General features: G+C 45.9%; 1 protein-coding gene across 1 annotated transcript; it reads left to right on the plus strand.

The window, feature by feature from the left end:
- Positions 1-574: 574 nt before the first annotated feature.
- On the plus strand, positions 575-19125 carry ATXN1 (ataxin 1). The gene is made up of 2 exons (XM_006861018.1): positions 575-2470; positions 18595-19125. The coding sequence occupies exons 1-2, from the start codon at positions 575-577 to the stop codon at positions 19123-19125; spliced, it is 2427 nt and encodes an 808-aa protein (XP_006861080.1).
- The last annotated feature ends 1448 nt before the right edge of the window (positions 19126-20573 follow it).

Consider the following 20573-nt stretch of genomic DNA (forward strand, 5'->3'; position numbering starts at 1 on the left):
CCTGTCATCCACCCTGTAGGCTTCATTTGATTTTTGAATGAGATAAAGAAGAGCTGAGGCATGGGACCAGCTTTTTTGAATAGAAAATGTGAGCAATGCATTTTCTACTCTCTAAGGAAAAAAAGACCGGGGAGGAGTGAGGGTCTTGGGAAACATGCCTTAGGAGGGTTATTCACTCCAGAAAACCAATGTCTTAATAATCCTCACCACAACTAATATGGGCTCTTTACATGCTGGGACTGTATTGTCAAGGATTTACAAAAATATTAATATTTTATTTAACTCAATATATCCCAAAATGGCCATTTCATGGAGGGTGTTTTTTTTCTGATGCTGATATTTATATTCCCCTCCCTCCTTTCCTCTCCCCTCCCCTGCCTTTTCCCCTTGTCACAACCCTCTTTCTTTCCCCAGAATCCAGAGCTGCTGTTGGCGGATTGTACCCACGGGGAGATGATTCCTCATGAAGAGCCTGGGTCCCCTACAGAAATCAAATGTGACTTTCCGTTTATCAGACTAAAACCAGAGCCAGCCAGACAGTGAAACAGCCACCGTGGAGGGGGGACGGCGAAAAATGAAATCCAACCAAGAAAGGAGCAACGAATGCCTGCCTCCCAAGAAACGCGAGATCCCCGCTACCAGCCGGCCCTCGGAGGAGAAGGCCCAGGCGCTGCCCAACGACAACCACCGGGCAGAGAGCTTGGCATGGCTCTCCAGCCATCCAGGGGGCCAAGGCCATGGGGGCGGCAGGCATGGGCCAGTAGGGACTGCAGTGGAACTCGGTTTACAGCAGGGAATAGGTTTACATAAATCGTTGTCCACGGGGCTAGACTATTCCCCACCCAGCGCCCCCCGGTCAGTACCGGCGACCACCACGCTCCCCACGGTGTACCCGCCCCCGCCATCAGGGACTCCGGTATCCCCCGTGCAGTACGCCCATCTGCCCCACACCTTCCAGTTCATTGGGTCCTCCCAGTACAGCGGGCCCTACACCGGCTTCATCCCCTCCCAGCTGATCTCCCCGACTGCCAATCCCGCCACCAGCGGAGTGGCCTCGGCTGCTGTGGCCACCACTCCGCCCCAGCGCTCCCAGCTGGAGGCCTATTCCACGCTGCTGGCCAACATGGGCAGTCTGAGCCAGGCCTCGGGGCACAAGGTTGAACCACAGCAGCACTTAAGCAGGACTCCGGGGCTCCTGACCGCCGCGGGGTCCCCTCCCCCCACCCAGCAGAACCAGTACGTGCACATTTCCAGCTCCCCACAGAGCTCAGGGCGCACGGTCTCTCCGCCCACCCTCCCCGTCCATCTGCACCCCCATCAGACGATGATCCCACACACGCTCACCCTGGGGCCCTCCTCCCAGGTGGTTGTGCAATACACAGACTCCGGGGGTCACTTCATTCCTCGAGAGTCCACCAAGAAGGCCGAGAGCAGCCGGCTGCAGCAGGCCTTACAGGCCAAGGAGATCCTCAATGGGGAGCTGGAGAAGAGCCGGAGGTACGGGGTCCCTTCCTCGACGGACCTGGGCCTGGTGAAAGCGGGCGGGAAGGCGGCGGCCCACCCGTATGAGTCCAGGCACATGGTGGTCCACCCGAGCCCTGCCGACTACGGCACCCGAGATGTACCCGGGGTCCGGGCCTCTGTGATGGTCCTGCCCAACAGCAGCACGCCCACCGCGGACCTGGAGGTACAGCAGGTCACCCACCGGGAGGCGTCACCCTCCACCCTCAACGACAAGAGCAGCCTGCATTTAGGGAAGGCCAGCCACAGGTCCTACGCACTGTCCCCGCAGCAGGCGCTGGGCCCCGAAGGCGTGAAGGCCGCCGTCGCCACTCTCTCCCCCCACACGGTCATCCAGACGACGCACAACGCCTCGGAGCCACTCCCTGTCGGGCTGCCCGCTACAGCCTTCTATGCAGGGACCCAGCCCCCTGTCATCGGCTACCTGAGCAGTCAGCAGCAAGCAATCACCTATCACGGCAGCTTGCCCCCGCACCTGGTGATCCCTGGCACCCAGCCCCTACTCATCCCTGTCGGCAACACGGACATGGAAGCCTCGGGCGCAGCCTCCGCCATCGTCACATCGTCGCCCCAGTTCGCTGCAGTGCCTCACACCTTCGTCACGACTGCCATCCCCAAGAGTGAGAATTTCAGCCCGGAGGCTCTGGCCCCACCGGCCGCCTACCCGGCCATGGTGCAGGCCCAGATCCACCTGCCCGTGGTGCAGTCGGTCGCTTCGCCCTCGGCTGCGCCCCCGACGTTGCCTCCCTACTTCATGAAAGGCTCCATCATCCAGCTGGCCAACGGGGAGCTGAAGAAGGTGGAAGACTTGAAAACGGAGGATTTCATCCAGAGCGCCGAGATTAGCAACGACCTGAAGATCGACTCTAGCACCGTGGAGAGGATCGAGGACAGCCACAGCCCGGGCGTCGCCGTGATACAGTTTGCGGTTGGGGAGCATCGAGCTCAGGTAATGCGCATGCGGGGACTCACGGGTTGGTGAGCACATCACCCCACTGTCTTCATCGTCTCTCAGTCCCCATATACAGTGACGAGGATTACCCAGTTGCCATCGAGTTGAGCCCAAATCATGATAAATCCCAAGCGTGTCAGAGCAAAACTGTGTTCCATAAGGTTTTCTAGGGCTGATGTTTCAGAAGTAGATCTCCAGGTCTTTCTTCCGAGGTGTGTTGGTGGACTCAAGTCTCCAGCTTTTCCAGTTAGCAGCCAGGCACAGAAACCATTTGCACCACCCAGACCTCTGTGTGGAGGATTAAGGGTTCTCTTTATATCTAGATCTTATTGTTTGAACCTTTCCTACCTTGTTCTGTAAGAGAGTTAAGCTCAGTACCTCACAGTGTAATGAATTTTGTGCACCAACAGAGATGCTGCTGTGATAAGCACCGGACAGGAAGTTTGGTTTGAATCAAAAGGTTGGTGGTTCAGACTCACCAGCTGCTCCTTGGAAACCCTATACAGGGTTGTTATGAGTCAGAACTGACTCAATGGCACTTAACAACAACAGAGAGATGATGGAGCCCGGGTGTGGCACTATAGGATAAGTATTGCTAACTGCAAGGTCGGTGATTGAAACCCACCAGCCACCCCTTGGGAATCCTATACAGGGTTGCTGTGAGTTGGAACCAACTTGACAGCACTTAATAACAGCAGAGAGAGGTGGTACATAATGTACCACCCTTAGGATGACCGAGGAAATCCTCAATCCCATGATGCTTTGTGGTCTGCTTCAGAAGAGGAACCCGGATTGAGAAAAGTAAAAGCCTGTTCCACAATTTATTCTGCCCAGTTTCAGAACAAGACAGAGTCTGCTGGTCCACTGACAGCCAGCACGTCTCATCCCACACCTGCGAGGTCAGAGCTGTCCCAGCTGACCTCCTGGGCTTAGGCTCAACAGGAACCCCAGAGGTCAGATGACAACCAAGCCCAATCATGTTAAGAACTGAAAGTGATTAGCCAGTTATCAAGTCAATTCTGAATCATGTCAACCCCATGCTTGTCAGAGTAGAACTGTATTTCTTAAGAGTTTTCATGGCTGACTTTTCAGAAGTAGATCACCAGGTCTTTCTTTTGAGGTGCCTTGGGGTAGACTCAAACCTTCAACCTTTTGTTTAGCAGCCAGGAGTGTTAACGCTTATCCCACTCAAAAACTCCAAAAGTAGAATTAACCCTATTTATTTCCATGGGCTCCTTCAAGCTATTTGTTCAAGTCTCTTAACATCACCTGAATGCATTTGTTCCATGATCCATTTCTATGAAAGGGACCCTGGTAGCACAGCGGTTAAGCACTCAGCTGCAAGCTTGGCAGTTTGAACTCACCCAGTGGTTCTGTTGAAGAAAGAGGAGAAAGAAAAGTAAAAATATCCCTGGGGCAGTTTTCCTGTGGCCTGACTTGAAGATATACAACAGCAGTATTTCTATGAAAGCATGATTTCACTGCCCTGTTGTTTGGATTCAAAGAAGCTTGGTCCCAGACCGGATATTTCCCTGGCTGTAAATCTCCGTTTATCTGGGAATGTTCCATGGTACACTTTGAAACATTCACATATGGCAACAGATCCTCATCTGGGTTTAGGTTTAAAAATGGTTAGAGCTGATATCTGGGACATTCAAAGAAAATAACACAAGCAAAAACAACACAAGCTAGTTAGTTCATGGTTTGAGTTGTACTTCATAAAAAATAAATACATAAAACTAGGGAGAGAAAATGCCCAAGAATTTTCCAGAACTGTTTGGGAATGACCAGAGCTGCTATCTTACACAACTCAACCTTCTGTTGCCAAGTGCTTTGGGCCCTGAATACTTTTCTCTTTTATAGTGAGATGTAATTTTGGGATTACAGTCTTTGGTAAGGTCCAGAAAAGATTTTTCAGAGTTCTAATTCTAAAAAACGAAGAAGGAAAAAGAGCCCAAAGCAGTAGTTTTCTGATCATTATTTAGAACTCAGCACCAGTATATAGTTGCTGCTCCCTACCACTTTTCTACATGGATTAGGGGAAGATGTGGCATGATAGGATAAGCAGTAGACTTCTAACTACCAAGTTGGCAGTTCAAAACCCACCAGCTGCTCCTCAAAAACCCTATACAGGGTTGCTAAGAGTTGGAACCAACATGATGGTAGTTAACAGCAACAACTAGTAGAAAATTATTTCCTGGTTGGTGAAGTTGTTGTTGTTAAGTGCCGTCGAGTCAATTCTGACCCATAGCAACCCTGTATAGCGTTTCCGAGGAGCAGCTGTTGAGCTTGAACCACTGACCTTGCAATTCAAACAGCTTTGCAGTCTGGCACATTAACCCACAGTGCCACACCCGGACTCCTGGTGAAGTAGAAGGTCCATGAAAACAAGAGACTCATTTTCTTATGGTGAACTGACACAATGCCTGCAACAATGAATTCAAACATATCAAAGCTCATGATGCAGGGCTGGGAAGTGTTTGTCCTGTGTGCCCATAAGGTCCTCATGAGTTGTAGCCACAGTGATGAACAATAATGGCAGAAGGGAAATGAACCGCCTTGTGCAAAGCTGACTCTACGCAGACACCAGGTGAAGCATGGGAAATAAGCAAGAATGGAAAGTCAGTGTGTTTTTTCCTGGTATTCTTCCAAAAAATAATTTATGTTATTGTTGTGATTCTGTTGTTGAAGCAACATACAAGGGGAAAAAATGGAATGAAAAGGTAATGGAATTTTCCCACCAATTGCTTGAAGTCCCTCACATACCAATTCAACAATGTCTGCATGTCCAGTTTAGTCACATTGCACACACGTTCTTCTCATCCTCCTTTTCTGAATAGTTCCTTCTCCATTCACAGAAACTCACTGCTCCCTCAACTTCCTGTCAAACCTCTCAAGTTGCTGTAATAGTTCTTGACATGAACACAACACTCAAGGTGGATATTGTTTACTAATCTTCCTGGTGCTTTTATTTAAACTGCTCTTGTCAACAGAAATAGGCAAGGATAGATAGGGCTTTTAGTTTGAAATTCGACTGGTTCCTTAACCAAACCCAAAACAAGTGCCGTTGAGTTAAGTCTGACTCATTGTGTCCCTATAGAACAGAGTAGACGTGCTCCTTAGGCTTTCTGAGACTGTAAATCTTTGCAGGGGCAGGCAGCCTCATCTTTCTCCTTCAGAGTGGCTGGTAGGTTTCTCCTTCAGAAGGCAGCCCAACACTTAACTCATTGCATCACCCAGACTCCTTTACACTGTTTAAAACTGACAGTTAAGGCTGGTGGTTCTAACTGGTGATCACACCCCTATGAGGACTTCACAGACCCCTGCAGGTCTTGCATGGACCAGGCAGCTGAGAAACAGGACGAATCTGTTTTCCCCTGTGCACTCTGCCATGAAATGAGCGATCAAATGGTGGAGACACTGGCTTCCATAGGCAGTCTCTTTCCTGAAGCCAGACTGCTGGCCAGCTGAGGTGCAAATTAGAAGGTAGACTATTTGTCCAATGTGTTCACAGGTCTTCCATGGCAGCCTGTGTTGTGGGTCTTTATAATGGGAAAGGACTTCTGCCTAGACAGTAGGGCTGTGGTTGGCTCTCAGGGAAGCTTAGATTTCAAGCAGCAGATACACTAATGCAAGGTCTTGAGCAATCGATGACGTATCTCTTTCCCTAGAAGCCTATCAGAAATAGGCTGACCTCCTCACAACTAAAATCCTCCACTAACAAGTGACAGGCTCAGATTCAGTGAAGGAGCAGAGAGAGGAAGAGGAGAGAAAGAAGACCTAGACTTCATTTCCATCCCAAGGGCCTCCTGGCCTGAAATACCAACCTGCGTCTTCTCATCTGCTTCGAAAGTGTCAGCATTTCCACCCACAGGAAAAACTGAGATGTGTGAAAATTGTTCAACTTTAGCAACATCTCGGATCTCTTTGGGGGAAGTTGTACAAGAAGGGATGGTTTCTATATATCAGATGGCTTGAGGACCCCAATCCCACCTAAAAAGGAGAGTGCCAGGGCTCCTTTGACCCCAAACCTTCCACCATCACCTTAGGAAAGGCAGTGTGGTGCAGTGAGGAAGGAGCCACTTTTCAGGGACCGGCTCTGGTCTTGCTTATTGATAACCTCTTGGGAAGACAAGTTCTTTCACCTCTTTGAACTTCACGTCGTACATTTAACATAGTCCAGTTATTCCTTCTGCAAGAGAATCCCCAGGACCGATTTGGATTTTTAAGCCTCTTCTTTCTTGCCTTCTACTGTCCTTGAAAATGTTACCAACATCTGCTAACCAAAAACCATGAGGGAACAGGAAGGGAGCCTTCCCTGACCTCTATGTGCTAATCAGCACAGTGATCTAATAGGAACTACAGACAGCCTGTTTACAATTGAGGGTTTGTCTGTTCTTTTCATTTGGGTGATTTATGTGTAAGGAGCTGAATCCCTAATTATCATCATGGAAGGATGCCCTGAAATGTTGCCTCCAGCTGAAGCTTCTGCCATTGCAGTGCAGCAGAAGAAATACTTCCACACATTCATCACCATCCCTGTGGTATCGCCATACCCAACACGGCATTTCTGTCTACACAGAAAGGTGAATTTGTTGAGAGCCCAGATAGATAGCACAGTTGCTTCTCTTGGGACTCCCACCCAAATATAATCCATTGAATTATTTGTCAGGGATCCCTGGGAGATGCAGATGGTTAACAGGAACTGGAGGGTTGAAGGTTTGAGTTCACCTTGAGGTACCTCAAAAGAAAGCCTTGGTGATCTACTCTTGAAAGATCACAGCCATGAAGACACTAAGGAACATCACTTCATTCTGATGCAGAGTTAGATGGAAGGCAACTAGTCCTGATGTGGCATTGTAGAATAAGCACTGGACTGGCTAACCACAAAGTCAGTAGTTCAAACCCACTACAGTGCCTTGGAAACCCAATACAGGGATGCTATGAATTGGAACTGATTCGATGACACTTGAAACAACAGCAACAAGTAATATTTGCCAAGTCTGAGGTCATAAATCTGGGGCAGGTCGGAGATAGGAACCCCCTGACATACAGCACCAGTGTCAGGTTGGGAGCCAGCGCATAGGAATTAGAGGATTTGATATCTTACCTTAGTGGGTTAAATATTGGACTGCTAACCACAAGGTCAGTGGTTCAAACCCTCCAGCAGAGGGAGAGATGAGACTGTCTTCTCCCATAAAGATTTACGGCTCGGACAACCCATGGAGCAATTCTAATCTGTTCTATAGAGTCTGTGAATTGGAATTTTCTGGATGGCTGTGGGTGTTCTATGTTCTTGGATTAGAAGCAGCTTGGCTGCTAGAAAAATGCAGGCTCTGAAACCAAAATGATCCAAGTCTGGATCCATCCTCCACTGTTAGTAGTCCTAAGACTTTCTGTAAATCATTTGCCATTTCTAATCCTTCAGTACCTTCCTTGTAGCATTGTAAGAACTAAAAGTAATGTGCTCAAAGGAACCAGCACAATATATAGCCCAGAGTAAGCCCTCAGCAATGTTAATTTGTCTACCTGCTTCAATTTAGGTGACTGTGGCCCTGAAGAGAGAAAAAATTAGTTCCAGAAAAATAAATTAAGTCACATGCTTCAAAGAGAGCTTATGAAAGGAGAAACCCAGTTGCTATCAAGTTGACTCTAGCTCATGCCAACCCCATGTGTGTCATAGTAGAACTGCACTCCATAGGGCTTTCAATGGCTGATGTTTCCAGAAACAGATAGCCACACCTTTAGTCCAAGGTGCCTCTGGGTAGACTCGAACCTCCAACTGTTTCTTTAGCACTACCCAGGGCCTCTACCACCCAAGCAGTTTATGAAACCTATGAAGAAGGCTGACTCTTTCCCATGAGCCCGATAAGCCATTTTTACCCTACATCTATCCATGTGACGTGTTCCCTTGCATGACCGAGAGCACCCATGTGCTATTTCTATTGGGAAGGTTAAATGAGCTCCTACTAGACTGTGTGAACATAGGCAGTCTGCATTCCTCTGAGCGTGAACTGGAGTAGAGGCATGGATTCCTGGTCCATCCCTCCACCAGTAAGAGAGTTGAGGCAGAAACAAGCCTGTGAAATCTCTTAGCAATGTGCCCACTGGGAGAACCCCTGCCTAACCTCCCACCCTACCTCTCTGTCTTGTTCACCCAAGTCCAGCTCTTCTAACAAGTACACGAGATGCACTCAGTAGAGTTGTAGTAAATTTCATTTGTAAGACGCTCCAAAGTGACACTTTGCTTCTTTCCTAAATGCTGAGCCTTGTCTGTTATTTAGGTCTGGCTTTCGCTTCCCTGGCCCTCCGGAGGTGACTGCTTCTTTACCTACTTGCTAGCTACTTAATATTCAGTGCCATTTTCTTCTCCCCACTGCCTTGGCGGGGTGGGGGTGGGGGGGTGTTGTGCACGCAAGCTCGCGTGCTCTTACAGCGTGCTGTAAAGATGTTCTTATTGCATGACTGCCATTGGCTTTTCTTTCATTCCTTTTTTGCTTTTATAAAAATCTGACTGCTGTGTTCTGTGAGTGGCAGTATTGTGTGTTTAATGGATTAGCTGGTGCCTAAAAATAGCCCAGGCTTTCATGCGAGCAGCCCAGAAGCCTGTGGAGTTCATTAACAGCCAAGACAAACCTATTTGCCAACATTTAACATACAGGCCAGGTTGAAAATGAATCCTAATATATCCGAAAAACAGATAGTTAATGCCTACCCTGTGTGCAAAGTCCAGTATGGGGCCTCTGGCCAAGTTGTTGGTGATAAAATCCATCTATCACTTCTGATCCAGATTCCAGTGGAGAAGCATTCACAAGCCAAGTGTGTCTGTGTATCTGTCTGTCTGTGTACCCCTCCGAAATAAAAAAGAGAAAAAGGTTCTATTTTAAACTTCATTTAGTGTAAGTGCCCCAGTTTATCATCTGGCGTATTCTACATGTATTGTTGAAGCAGATTATCTTGGACAGTTGTTTATGGTTCTTTTTGTTTGTTTGTGTAGTTTTGTTGTTGTTAAGTGCTGTCAAGTCATAGTGACACTGTATAGGGTTTCTGAGGAGCGGCTGGTGAGTTTGAACTGTTGACCTTGTAGTTCAAACTGACCTTGCGGTCCAGTGCTTTTCCTACAGCGCCACACCAGGACCTATTTCAGGTTTACAGAAGAAATGTGCAGAAGAGTTCCCCGATAAGCACTTCCACCCCACCCCACTTACTTCTTTTGCCTTATTGTATCTCTTCATTGTTGTGGTGTGTTTGGTATGATTGGTGAACTAATCTCAATACATAACTGTGAACTCAAGTCCATAGTTTCCAGTGGGGTCAATCTTTGTGTTGACCAGCCGTATGGATTTTGAGAAGTGCATGATGCCATATGGCCACCATCACAGTGTCACACAGAAGGATTTCACTGCCCTACTTATCCCTCCTGCCACCCCCTGAACCCCTGGCGACCACTCATCTTTCTCCTCTCTCTGTATTTTTGCCTTTCCCAGAATTGTCTTTTCCAACCTCAAAGATATGACAGGTTCTGTTCCAGACCACCGGATTAAAGCAAGTATTGAAATAAAGCGGGTCACGGGCAGTTTGGGGTCTCCCAGTACCTATAAATGGGGTCCTGGTGTGATGCTATGGACTAATGCGTCCGACTGCAAAGTCATTTGAACTGCAAAGTCACTGGTTGAATCTCACCAGCTGCTCCTTGGGAACCCTATACAGGGTTGCTATGAGTCAGAATCAACTCAAAGCACTTAAAACAGTTCCTGTAAATGGCATCCTGGTGTGGCACTGTGGGTTAATATGCTGGACTGCAAAGTCGGTTTGAACTGCAAGGCCAGTGGTTCAAGTTCACCAGCTGCTCCTTGGAAACCCTATGGGTTACTTATGGGTCAGAACCTACTCAACGGCCCTTAACAACAAGTCCATGTAAAAGTTATGTTTATATCTTAATGTAGGAGTTCTGGTGGTGCTGTAGAGTAAGCACTGGACTGAACCACAAAGTCAGCAGTTCAAACCCATCTGCCATCCCATGCGAGAAAGACGAAGATTTCTGCTCCTGTAAAGATTTATAGATTTGGAAGCCTTATACAAGGTCACTGTGACTTAGAACTGACTCCATGGCAGTGGGTGGTTACTCTATGAAATATGAACTAATACTATGGAAACATTGAAAATACTGTAAAAAGGACCAATGTGTGACACAGACATGCGAGTAGGCCACATACTGTTGGAAAAAGTAGCACAGCTAGACTTGATCAACACAGCATTGTTACTAACCTTAAATTAAAATTAAAAGACAACAACAACAATGTCTATCTAGGACGCACAATAAAGTGAAACACAATAAAAGAGGCACGTTTGTACTTGGAGTCACACGGTATAGCTTTTATACACTGGTTTCTTTCATGTTGCAAATATGCATGTAAGTTTCCTCCAGGTCTTTTTGTGGTATGACAACTCATTTCTTTTTATGGCTGAAGAATATGTCGTATTTGTAAAAGGCTAGGTTGACGGCCCCTAGGAGAGGTGGGCAAGTAGGGTAGAAGTTTTTTCTCTGCTCCAATGATCTCTGCAAGGTCAGAAGGCTTGGGTCCCCTCCCCAGCTGTTCCCTGCTCTTCTGCTGAAGCCCGTCTGCCGGCCAGTCCCAGGCTTCTCACAGGATACCCATATGAGCTGTGCTACAACAGTGAACACAACTTTTCCTTTGGAATTTGTGTTTATAGAGACGTCACTGCACAAGGATGTGGGCTTACTGAACAGCCTAAAATGCTTCCACTAAAGAAAGACTGAGTCAGGCTCAGCATTAGGGTGACTAAATGTTTTAAATAGAACACTCACAGATATTCTTACACTCCACTGAAGCGTTTTGACGGTTTTTATTAATGATTTTAAAACATTGAAGTAGATGGGTCTCACTTCTTTTAATCTGGCTAGTGGAGTTTTTTATTCTATTGATGCTAAAGACATAGCCATGCCAACTGGCCTTCAGGAGAAGCAGATTGGTTTTCTCCATGGGTACAAGAGGGTTGAGCACTGGCAGACAAGGTTGTTGTTGTTAAGTGCCGTCGAGTCGGTTCCGACTCACAGCGGCTGTAAATCTTTACAGGAGCAGAAAGCTTCATCTTTCTTCCGTGGAGCAGCTGGTAGTTACGAATTGGCAGACAAGGTTAGGGATTCCCAATTTACTCGTTGTACCACCTGCCAGACATATGCACCAGAGCCCACCTTCCGAGAGAGTTCATTGCTCCCAGCTGGGAGAATTTAGGGACGTTGTTGTTCAGTGTGGTTGAGTCAGCTCCAATTCACAACGACCTTGTAGAGGGTTTCTGAGGAACAGCTGGTGAGTCTGAGCCACTGACCTTACAGTTCAGACTGACCTTGCACTCCAGTGCTTATCCTACAGTGCCACACCAGAACTTGGGATTGTTGTTGTTGTTGTTGTTAGGTGCCATCGAGTTGGTACTGACTCATAGTAACCCTATGCACAGCAGAACGAAACACTGCCTGATCCTGGGCCAACCTCACTACTGTTGCCACGCTTGAGTCCATCGATGATGCTACTTGGCCCATCCATCTTGCTGGGGGTCTCCCTCTTTTTCTCTGACCCTCCACCTCACTAAACATGATATCCTTCTCCAGCGACTGGTCCCTCCCGACAATATGTTTGGCCTCCAAGGAACACGCTGGCTGCACTTTTTTCAAAACAGATCTATTGGTTCTTTTGGCAGCCCATGGCACTTTCAATATTCTCCTCTAACACCATAACTCAAAAGCATCAATTCTTCTTGGGTCTTCCTTGGGATAGTGTCGAGCAAAAATGTTTTGTAAAACAGATGCCCTTCACATTTGTGAAAACAAGAACTTCTTGTGAAGGAAAAAGGAGACATATTTAGACAACAGAAGTTTTGTTTTTCTTTATATCTTGTTTTTGGTGATATGTACATATGTGTGTATATAGCCATAGCCCCAATCTAAGACTGAAATATACAGTCAGACAGCATAAATTTATGTGTGTACAGATACAAATGTTTAGTTACTGACTAAGTAGTTAAGGGGATTTGGTGGACCTTGCGCCCAGGAGAGCTGGAAATGATAGCAAGATGACGTATTGTTGTATACCATTGAGTTGATTCCAATTCGTAACAATCCCATGTGACAGAGTAGAACTGCCTCATAGGGTTTGTTGTTATTGTTGTTAAATGCCTTCGAGTCGGTTCCGATTCATAGCGACCCTATATAGGGTTTCCTAGGAGTAGCTTGTGGGTTTGAACTGTCAACCTTGTAGTTTGCAGTCCAGTGCCTACAGTGCCATACCAGAGCCCTAGTCATAGGGTTTACTTGACTACAATCTTTATTGGAGGCACTGAAGGAGGAACTAAACTAAAAAGGTTGGCAGTTCAAAACCACCAGTTGCTCCTTGGAAACCGTATACAGGGTCACTATGAGTCAGAACCGACTCAAAGGGACTTATTAACGACAGTATTTATTGAAAGAGATTACCAGGTCTTTCTCACAAGAAGCCACAGGGTGAGTTCTAATCACTAAACCTTTCAGCTTGTGTATTGTGCCCCCAGAGCACCTTATCATTATCAGCTAAAGAGAAGGTTGTGTTTCCTCCCTGTCTTGGGTCCTCCATCCTTAATGGAAGAAGTAGCAGGTGATGGTTTTGGAGGTATAGGTGTGGAGGGGTAAGGTGAAGCAGCTATTCTCATACCTGGACTTGTAAGTGGGCATGTCTACAGCCCAAGAGGAAGGTGGGAAAAGAGGTCCAAGGAGGAAAGACTATACGTGCCTAAATGCAACTACTCTTCAGACATCGAGATGAGAGACTGAGCAAAACCTCAAAATGACAAAGGCTACCCACACTCGCATTTCATTCCATTTCATCTGCTTCAAGGAGTATGTTTATAGAATGAAAAAAATGAGCTATGTGGAGCTGCCGAGAGTTATGTAACATGCTTTGGTTTTATATTACACAGTCCTCATGAATTTGTTTTTACTGAGGTTTTATCAGAGTCCATCCTGGAAATTGTTTTGAACTCTGAAGAGGTCATAAAATAAATCGATGATGAACGCAGCTGAGAAAGTGCAAAAGGAAATTTTAAAACGAGAGAAAATAGCTAAAATGTGATTCACTGAACTCCTGACCAGCTCAGGGTCTGACAGGGAACACTTGATGAGACCGCTATCACTCAGTACAGAAATCTGCCTCTTGAGGGTGAGCCAGACTTGGAGAAGGCACTTCTCCAAAAGTAAACCCAAGTTTAGACTAGACCTGTGGAAAGAAACGGGAGGGACCCGCCTCTCCGTGGTCTAAATATTGACCTCTAGTGGCCAGTTGTGTCATTGCAGTATTTTAACCTATGTTGTTAGTCACATGGAGTTGATTCTGACCCATAGCGACCCTGTATAGGGTTTCTAAGAAGCAGCTGGTGAACTTGAACCACTGACCTTGCAGTGCAAACGACTTTGCAGTCAGGCGCATTAGCCCACAGCACCACACCAGGACTCCTGCATTTTTACAATATGCAAGGCAAAAAAAGAATTAAAAATCCAATTGTAATTTTAGGAGTGAACTCCTGACAACCTCCTGTTTGTCAGAATCAACTGTGTTCCATACAATTTTCTATGGCTGATTTTTTTCAGATCATCAGGTCGTAAAACCTGGTGAACTGTAACCACCAACGTTTTTGTTTAGAAGTTGAGAATGCCGATCATGTACAAAAACCCAGAGACTCCCTATAAGGCAAACATAGCACTATTTATTATCCAGTGTTCCTGTTACATATGAGCACCTATTACGGATCAGGGAGTTTTACCAGAATCCATTCTGGAAAGTCTAGATCTGAATCTAGACGCTGAGGGTGGTGTTGTTAAGTGCTGTGGAGTCCATTCCAACTCATAATGACCTTGTATAGGGTTTTGTTTTGTTTTTAATTTTTTCTTAGGTTTTTATTGTGAATTAGGTAATACTTACACAGGAGAACATTAGCTTTACATTCATTCTATCTTTGTTTCATTGCAATGATTACAATTCTCTGTATGCATCATCAAACAGCCAAAGGGCACACACCCCTGCAAGCTTTCCCCAACCCCCACCCCTACCCCTGGCCATCAGCACACAGCCTCTCTCCCTCCCTTAGTCCAGAGTCCCCTCCCCTCCATCTCTCCACTTCATCGTCTCTGCCTCCATCTCTGATGTCGCTGCTTCTCTGGATAGGGTCCCATTCTCAGCTCTTCTCCCTTGATGGTCCCAGGGTCCTTCACTCCTAGACTGCAAGATCAGCCACTCCCCTCCTTTTGTTACAAAATGTCTACCTTTACTTTTGCAACCCTCACAGTCAGTCCTGATAGCAATTACTCACTATTGAACCACAAAAGTCTTATCCCCATCTCCTTTCACCAGCCCCCTCCAGACAGGTTGGAAACCATTCAGTGAAGATTCTACCTTCTCCCATACCCTCTGAAACTAGGCTCCCTCTTGAAAGCTAGTAAACCAGTCACTTCGTGCCTTTGTAGTCTGCCCACCCCCCTCCCATTTTGGGTAGTTAATGTCTTAGTTCCCTGTCCCTGTCAACCCTGTGTACCGAGGAGGTGGGAATGATCCTTGCTGTAAAGATTCATTCCTTGTATAGGGTTTTCAAGGCTTTGAATCTATGAGAGAAGAAAGCTTCATTTTTTCCCCCACAGAGCAGCTGGTGGGCTCGAAACACTGAACTTGTGGTTCACAGTCCAGTGCTTTTCCTACAAAGCCACTGTTGTGCTCCCCAGACTCTGAGGATAGAACAGTGGGTGGGGGGAGACAATACCCCAGCTTTCATGGGACACCTTATCATGCTTGTGGTTGGCGGAGGAGGTGAAACAGCCAAAAAACAAATACTCAATAAAGTTAAAAAAATACATTTCCATAAATTCTATGGAAAAAAATTAAAAAACAGTATCAAAAGGATTGGGAAACCAGGAATGGAAGGGTATTCTTGTAAGGAGTGTGTTCAAAGATGAACTGAGAAGGACCACTGGAGCACATAGACCTGTCGTTGGTGTAACCAATTCACAGACCTTGAGGCTGAAGTAGCTGTTGAACCAGAGGACCAGCCAGGAGAGCAATGTCATTACACTGAAATGAGTAGGTGGTAGGACACAGACGACATCAGATGTGCTGTCAGTAAGATGCTGATTTGACCAGGACAGTGATAGTGGAAAGAGTGAAAAATGCTCTGATTTTAGATTATATTTTTGAAATGAGAACCAATTATGTTATTTACTTTGAATTTGGATGCATATGGTTTGAGAAAAAGAGAGGAGTAAAATGTGATTCCCTAGCCTTGGAAACGAATGACTCGAAGACTGGGGATATTATATATCGCTGGGGGAAAAAAGATAGGGTATCAGATGGTCTGTTTTGGATGTGTTGAGTTTGAGATGTCTCTTAGACACCCAAATGGAGATCCTCAGATTACATGGTAGCCAGTATCTTAATGGTCCCTTGTGAAGTCTCCTGTCCTACATGTAAGTTTTGTCTCCTCATTGAAAGCAAGACTTATGTCTTAAACAATAGCTACTTGTCTGTGGTCCTTAATTAATGAACAATAAAAGTTCTGAATCTGTATCTCAATGCCATAGGGAAGACTGACCCACATGATTCTCAAATTCAGGGAGTTCATTCAAGACTCACTGTTGTAATTTAAAAGTGGCATTATGTCACAAAATCACACCATCTCCTTCAAGGCCTAGTCCCAAACAGTTCCTATTACCATGGACAGACTGTTTTAGGCTGATGATACGCACTCCAAAAGAATCTCCAGATGCCAGCCCTGACCTTAAATATCTCTGAGAAACTCCTCCGTGTGATTTCCTCATTAACTGTTACCATTAGTTAACAGCTGAGAATTTAACCTTCACAGTGAGCAATTTTATGCCTGGTGGTCCTGTAGGATAAGTTAACTGCTATGCTAGGCAGGCAGTTCAAGCCCACCAGCTGCTCCTTAGGAGACTGAGAAGGCTTTTTGCTCCCATAAAGATTGATGGCTTTGAAAACACTACACAGGGTCACTATGAGTTGGAATTGACTCAGTGCAGTAAGTGAGTGAATGAATATGATCATCTTAATTATAAAATAAAAATGGATTTGTTATAAATGTTTTAGTTATATGTATGTGAGATATAGGCAATACTTTGACTCTCACCAAATCAAGGAAGAAATTACTTTAAGTTCACATACAGTCAGATAAACCAACAAGTGTTATTTAAATAATTCAGACTAGATCACTTGTTGTTGTTGTTGTTGTTAAGTGCCGTTGAGTCGATTCCGACCCATAGAGATCCTGTATAGGGTTTCCAAGGAACAGCTGGTGAGCTTGAACCACCGACCTTGCAATTCAAATGAGATCACTAGTGTGGAAGAAATAATATTTGATTTGACGTATCCCATCCATTGCCTACTACAAACAGGTTATCTGAGTCATCTTTCAGCCCTAACTAGGATTTGTAGACCTAGCTGAGGATATGTAATTGTTCTTGTTGTTATTAAGTGTCGTCGAGTTGGTTCCAAGTCATAGAGACCCTGTATAGGGTTTCTGAGGAGCAGCTGGTGAGCTTGAACCGCCGACCTTACGGTTCAATCGGACCTTGCAGTCCAGCACATTAACCTGCATCTTTTCCATGATGGTGGGATTCCTACCCATCCTTTTAGGGTACCAGGAAAGCCCTCCCTGGCTACTCTGCCCCTCACCGATGATTGTTGTTGTCGTTATGTGCCATCGAGTCAGTTCCAACTCATAGCAACTCTGTATAGGGTTTCAGAGAGCAGCTGGTGCATGTGATCTGCTGACCTTGTGACTAGCAATCTAGTACTGATCCTACAGCACCATACCAGGGCCTGAGTATTGTTAGTTACCATCAAGAGTAGTGGTTACCAATCTGGCTGCTAAGTTCAAGGTCAGCAGTTTGAAACTACCAGCTGTTCATAGGAGTAAGATGAGACTTTCTGCTCCCATAAAGATTTACACCTTCAGAAACCCTATAGCAGGTTTGCTATGAGGCGGAACTGACTCCATGGTACACTACCACCACCATGAAGTCAGCTCTGACTCCTAGTGACCCCACCCACGTATAACAGAAGGAACATCACCTGATCCGGTATGATCTTTGGTATGTATGAGTCCACTGTGGATTTTGAGTGCTTCCCTACCTAAGGGGCTCATCTTCCAGCACTGTACTGAATCTGTTGTTACTCGTAGAATTTTCATAAACCTCCAGGCCTTTCTTCCTAGTCTGTTTTAGCCTGGAAACGCCACTGAAACTTGTCAACTATGGGTGACTCTGATGATATTTGAAATACTGGGACATAGCTTCCTGCCTCACAGCAACACTACAGCGTGAAAAATGACAAGTAGCATGACCAGTGGTCACTGAGTATGCTTCCCCTCAATTCCTAGAGTATACACTCAGTTGTTGTTGTTGTTGTTAAGTGCCACCAAGTAGGTTCCGATCCATAGCAACCCTGTATAAGGTTTCCAAGAAGCGCCTGGTGAACTTGAACTGCCAACCTTGTGATTCAAACTAACCTTGCGGTGCAGTGCATTAGCCACTAAATATTTATTACACTCCAGTCAGGTGCTAGGAACCTTTTTAAGGTCTGGAGATCTGTGATAAACAGATAAATGTCTGCCTCGTGGAGCTCATGTGCTGCCTGACTCTGCTTCCCATTTAGACCTATGCTGGTGAGCTACTAATGCACAAGACGGTGCATGCCTTGGGCTTCTGAGTCACTCACAGAGCCTGGATCAATGCATGTGTGGGTAGAAGTTCTCATCCTTGTGGGGTGATTTGCCTGTTTGAATGGAGACCAGCTATTGAGTTAATGTTAAGTGAAATGACGTTTTTCAATTACTGAATGAACTTTGATACCGGATGGTCTTCTCACTGCCTTCTAATCAACATTCGAATATAGTAAGATCAGGTATGAGTGAAGAACCTCATTTGTATGTGTTGTTGGGAAACAGAGCATTTTGCAGAACTATCTTTTTCCCCTCCCCCCTATTCAGCCTTCATAGGTATACAAATAGAATAAACTGTGTTCATTTGTTTCCTTCTGTCTTCTTCTCTTCCTCTCCCACTGTTTCCACAGGTCAGCGTTGAGGTCTTGGTCGAGTACCCTTTTTTTGTGTTTGGACAGGGCTGGTCATCTTGCTGTCCAGAAAGAACCAGCCAGCTCTTTGATTTGCCGTGTTCCAAACTCTCAGTTGGGGATGTCTGCATCTCGCTTACCCTCAAGAACCTGAAGAACGGTTCAGTTAAAAAGGGCCAGTCCGTGGATCCTGCCAGCGTCCTGCTGAAGCATTCGAAGACCGACAGCCTCGTGGGCATCAGACACAGGTACACCGAGCAGGAAAACGGAATTAATCAGGGAAGTGCCCAGATGTTTTCTGAGAACGGAGAACTGAAGTTTCCAGAAAAAATAGGATTGCCTGAAGCACCCTTGCTCACCAAAATAGAACCCAGCAAGCCCACGGCAACAAGGAAGAGGAGGTGGTCCGCACCGGAGACCCGCAAACTGGAGAAGTCGGATGATGAGCCACCTTTGACTCTTCCTAAGCCTTCTCTAATTCCCCAGGAGGTTAAGATATGCATTGAAGGCCGGTCTAACGTAGGCAAGTAAAGGCCGTGAAGGGGATAGGAAAGTTGGCTATCCCTTGTCATTTTTTATCCAGATTACTGTACTGTAGGCTAAATAACACAGTATTTACATGTTATCCTCTTATTTTAGGTTTATGTTATAACCTTGTCATTAGAGTTACAGCTGGTGTTTTGCAGGAGGCTGGTGCATATGCTTTTTTCCAGGAGTGTTTGTCAGCGAGTGGGCGTGGGCGGTCTGGTGGATGGGCAGAGCCAGGGGTATGTGTCCTAGGTAGAAATGAATGCCGTATCATAACACCCACCTGTTCATCAGCACAGAAACAACCAAGGGACACCGACTGCTGCCGGCTGGTTTCCTGGGGGAAGTTCTCTGTGGGTCGGTGAGCTTGTGTATGTGTGTACGTGCCTGGGAACACAAGAGTGAGGTTATCTTTCTCTCTGCCTCCCTCTGTCTTGCTCTCTGTGTGGGATTCAGGTGCAGAGCAGTGTTGGGATGGGGTTCTCACACGCAAAATCAACATCCAGAACACAGCTGTAGGATATCCTCCAGCGACATCGTAGACATCCGATGGAAAGCTTACCATTTAAAAGAACGTTTTCCCCCCTTCCAACATATTTTACAATAAAAGCAACTTTTAATCATAGATATATATATATATATTTCCCCCATGGGGCCTGACTGTACTGTTTTTGTTTCGTTTTTTTCTTTTTAAAAAAAAGAGCAACTGCCACACGTGGGGTTTCGTTTCTGCTTTCCTAATGCAGTGATTTGCCACGGTGGCATGGTGGCAGGGAACCCAGGCGTGCACCGCTTCATGGGGGTGGGTGGTGGGGAGCAGGGGTAGCATGAGAGTGAACACCCCGCTGGGTTTTGTGCAGTGTAGGAAAACTAATCAGGTTATTGCATAGACTTCAAGCCCAAGAGGTAGATGCAAACTGCCCTTCGGGTGAGAGCAGCTGAAGCTCGCTGAGTTGAGTTTGCAAATCCTTTTTGTCTTTTAAACTCTAGTACTGTTTATAGTTCATGATTATGGACAACTTGGGTGCCACTTTTTTCAGATTCCAGTGTGATGCAAGGAATTCGATTTCAAAGATGAACCTTTATTACTCTCTCTAAGCACTTAAAAATGCTGTTCACACTTTATTACCAAGCATCTTGGTCTAGCATTCAACAAGTACTGTATTTCACTTTCAGCTGTTTGGGAAGAACAAAAATTAATAATAATAGTAATAAGTTGCTTTCTTTCTTTCTTTTTTTTTTTTTTTTTCAACACTGTTAACTACATTTCGGCTTTGCAGAAATTTCTCATGAGCAAGCTATTGGAAGTTTCCATGTGGTTTCAAGGGATGATTGTGAATTGTGAACTAGCATGTGGCGAAAAATGGCCACCAAAATACTGCCAGACAGCAGGGACTTTGATTCGCTATCTGAGAAAGAGTTAAAGGCATATGCAGAGAGACGGAGAGAAA

This window comes from Chrysochloris asiatica, unplaced genomic scaffold, assembly GCF_000296735.1.
Source record: "Chrysochloris asiatica unplaced genomic scaffold, ChrAsi1.0 scaffold00040, whole genome shotgun sequence".
Classification (NCBI taxonomy): domain Eukaryota; kingdom Metazoa; phylum Chordata; class Mammalia; order Afrosoricida; family Chrysochloridae; genus Chrysochloris; species Chrysochloris asiatica.

Coding starts and splice junctions, on each gene's coding strand:
- ATXN1 (XM_006861018.1), top strand. CDS start 575: ATGAAATCCAACCAAGAAAGGAGCAACGAATGCCTGCCTCCCAAGAAA. Junction 2,471..18,594: donor TTGGGGAGCATCGAGCTCAG/GTAATGCGCATG, acceptor CTGTTTCCACAG/GTCAGCGTTGAGGTCTTGGT.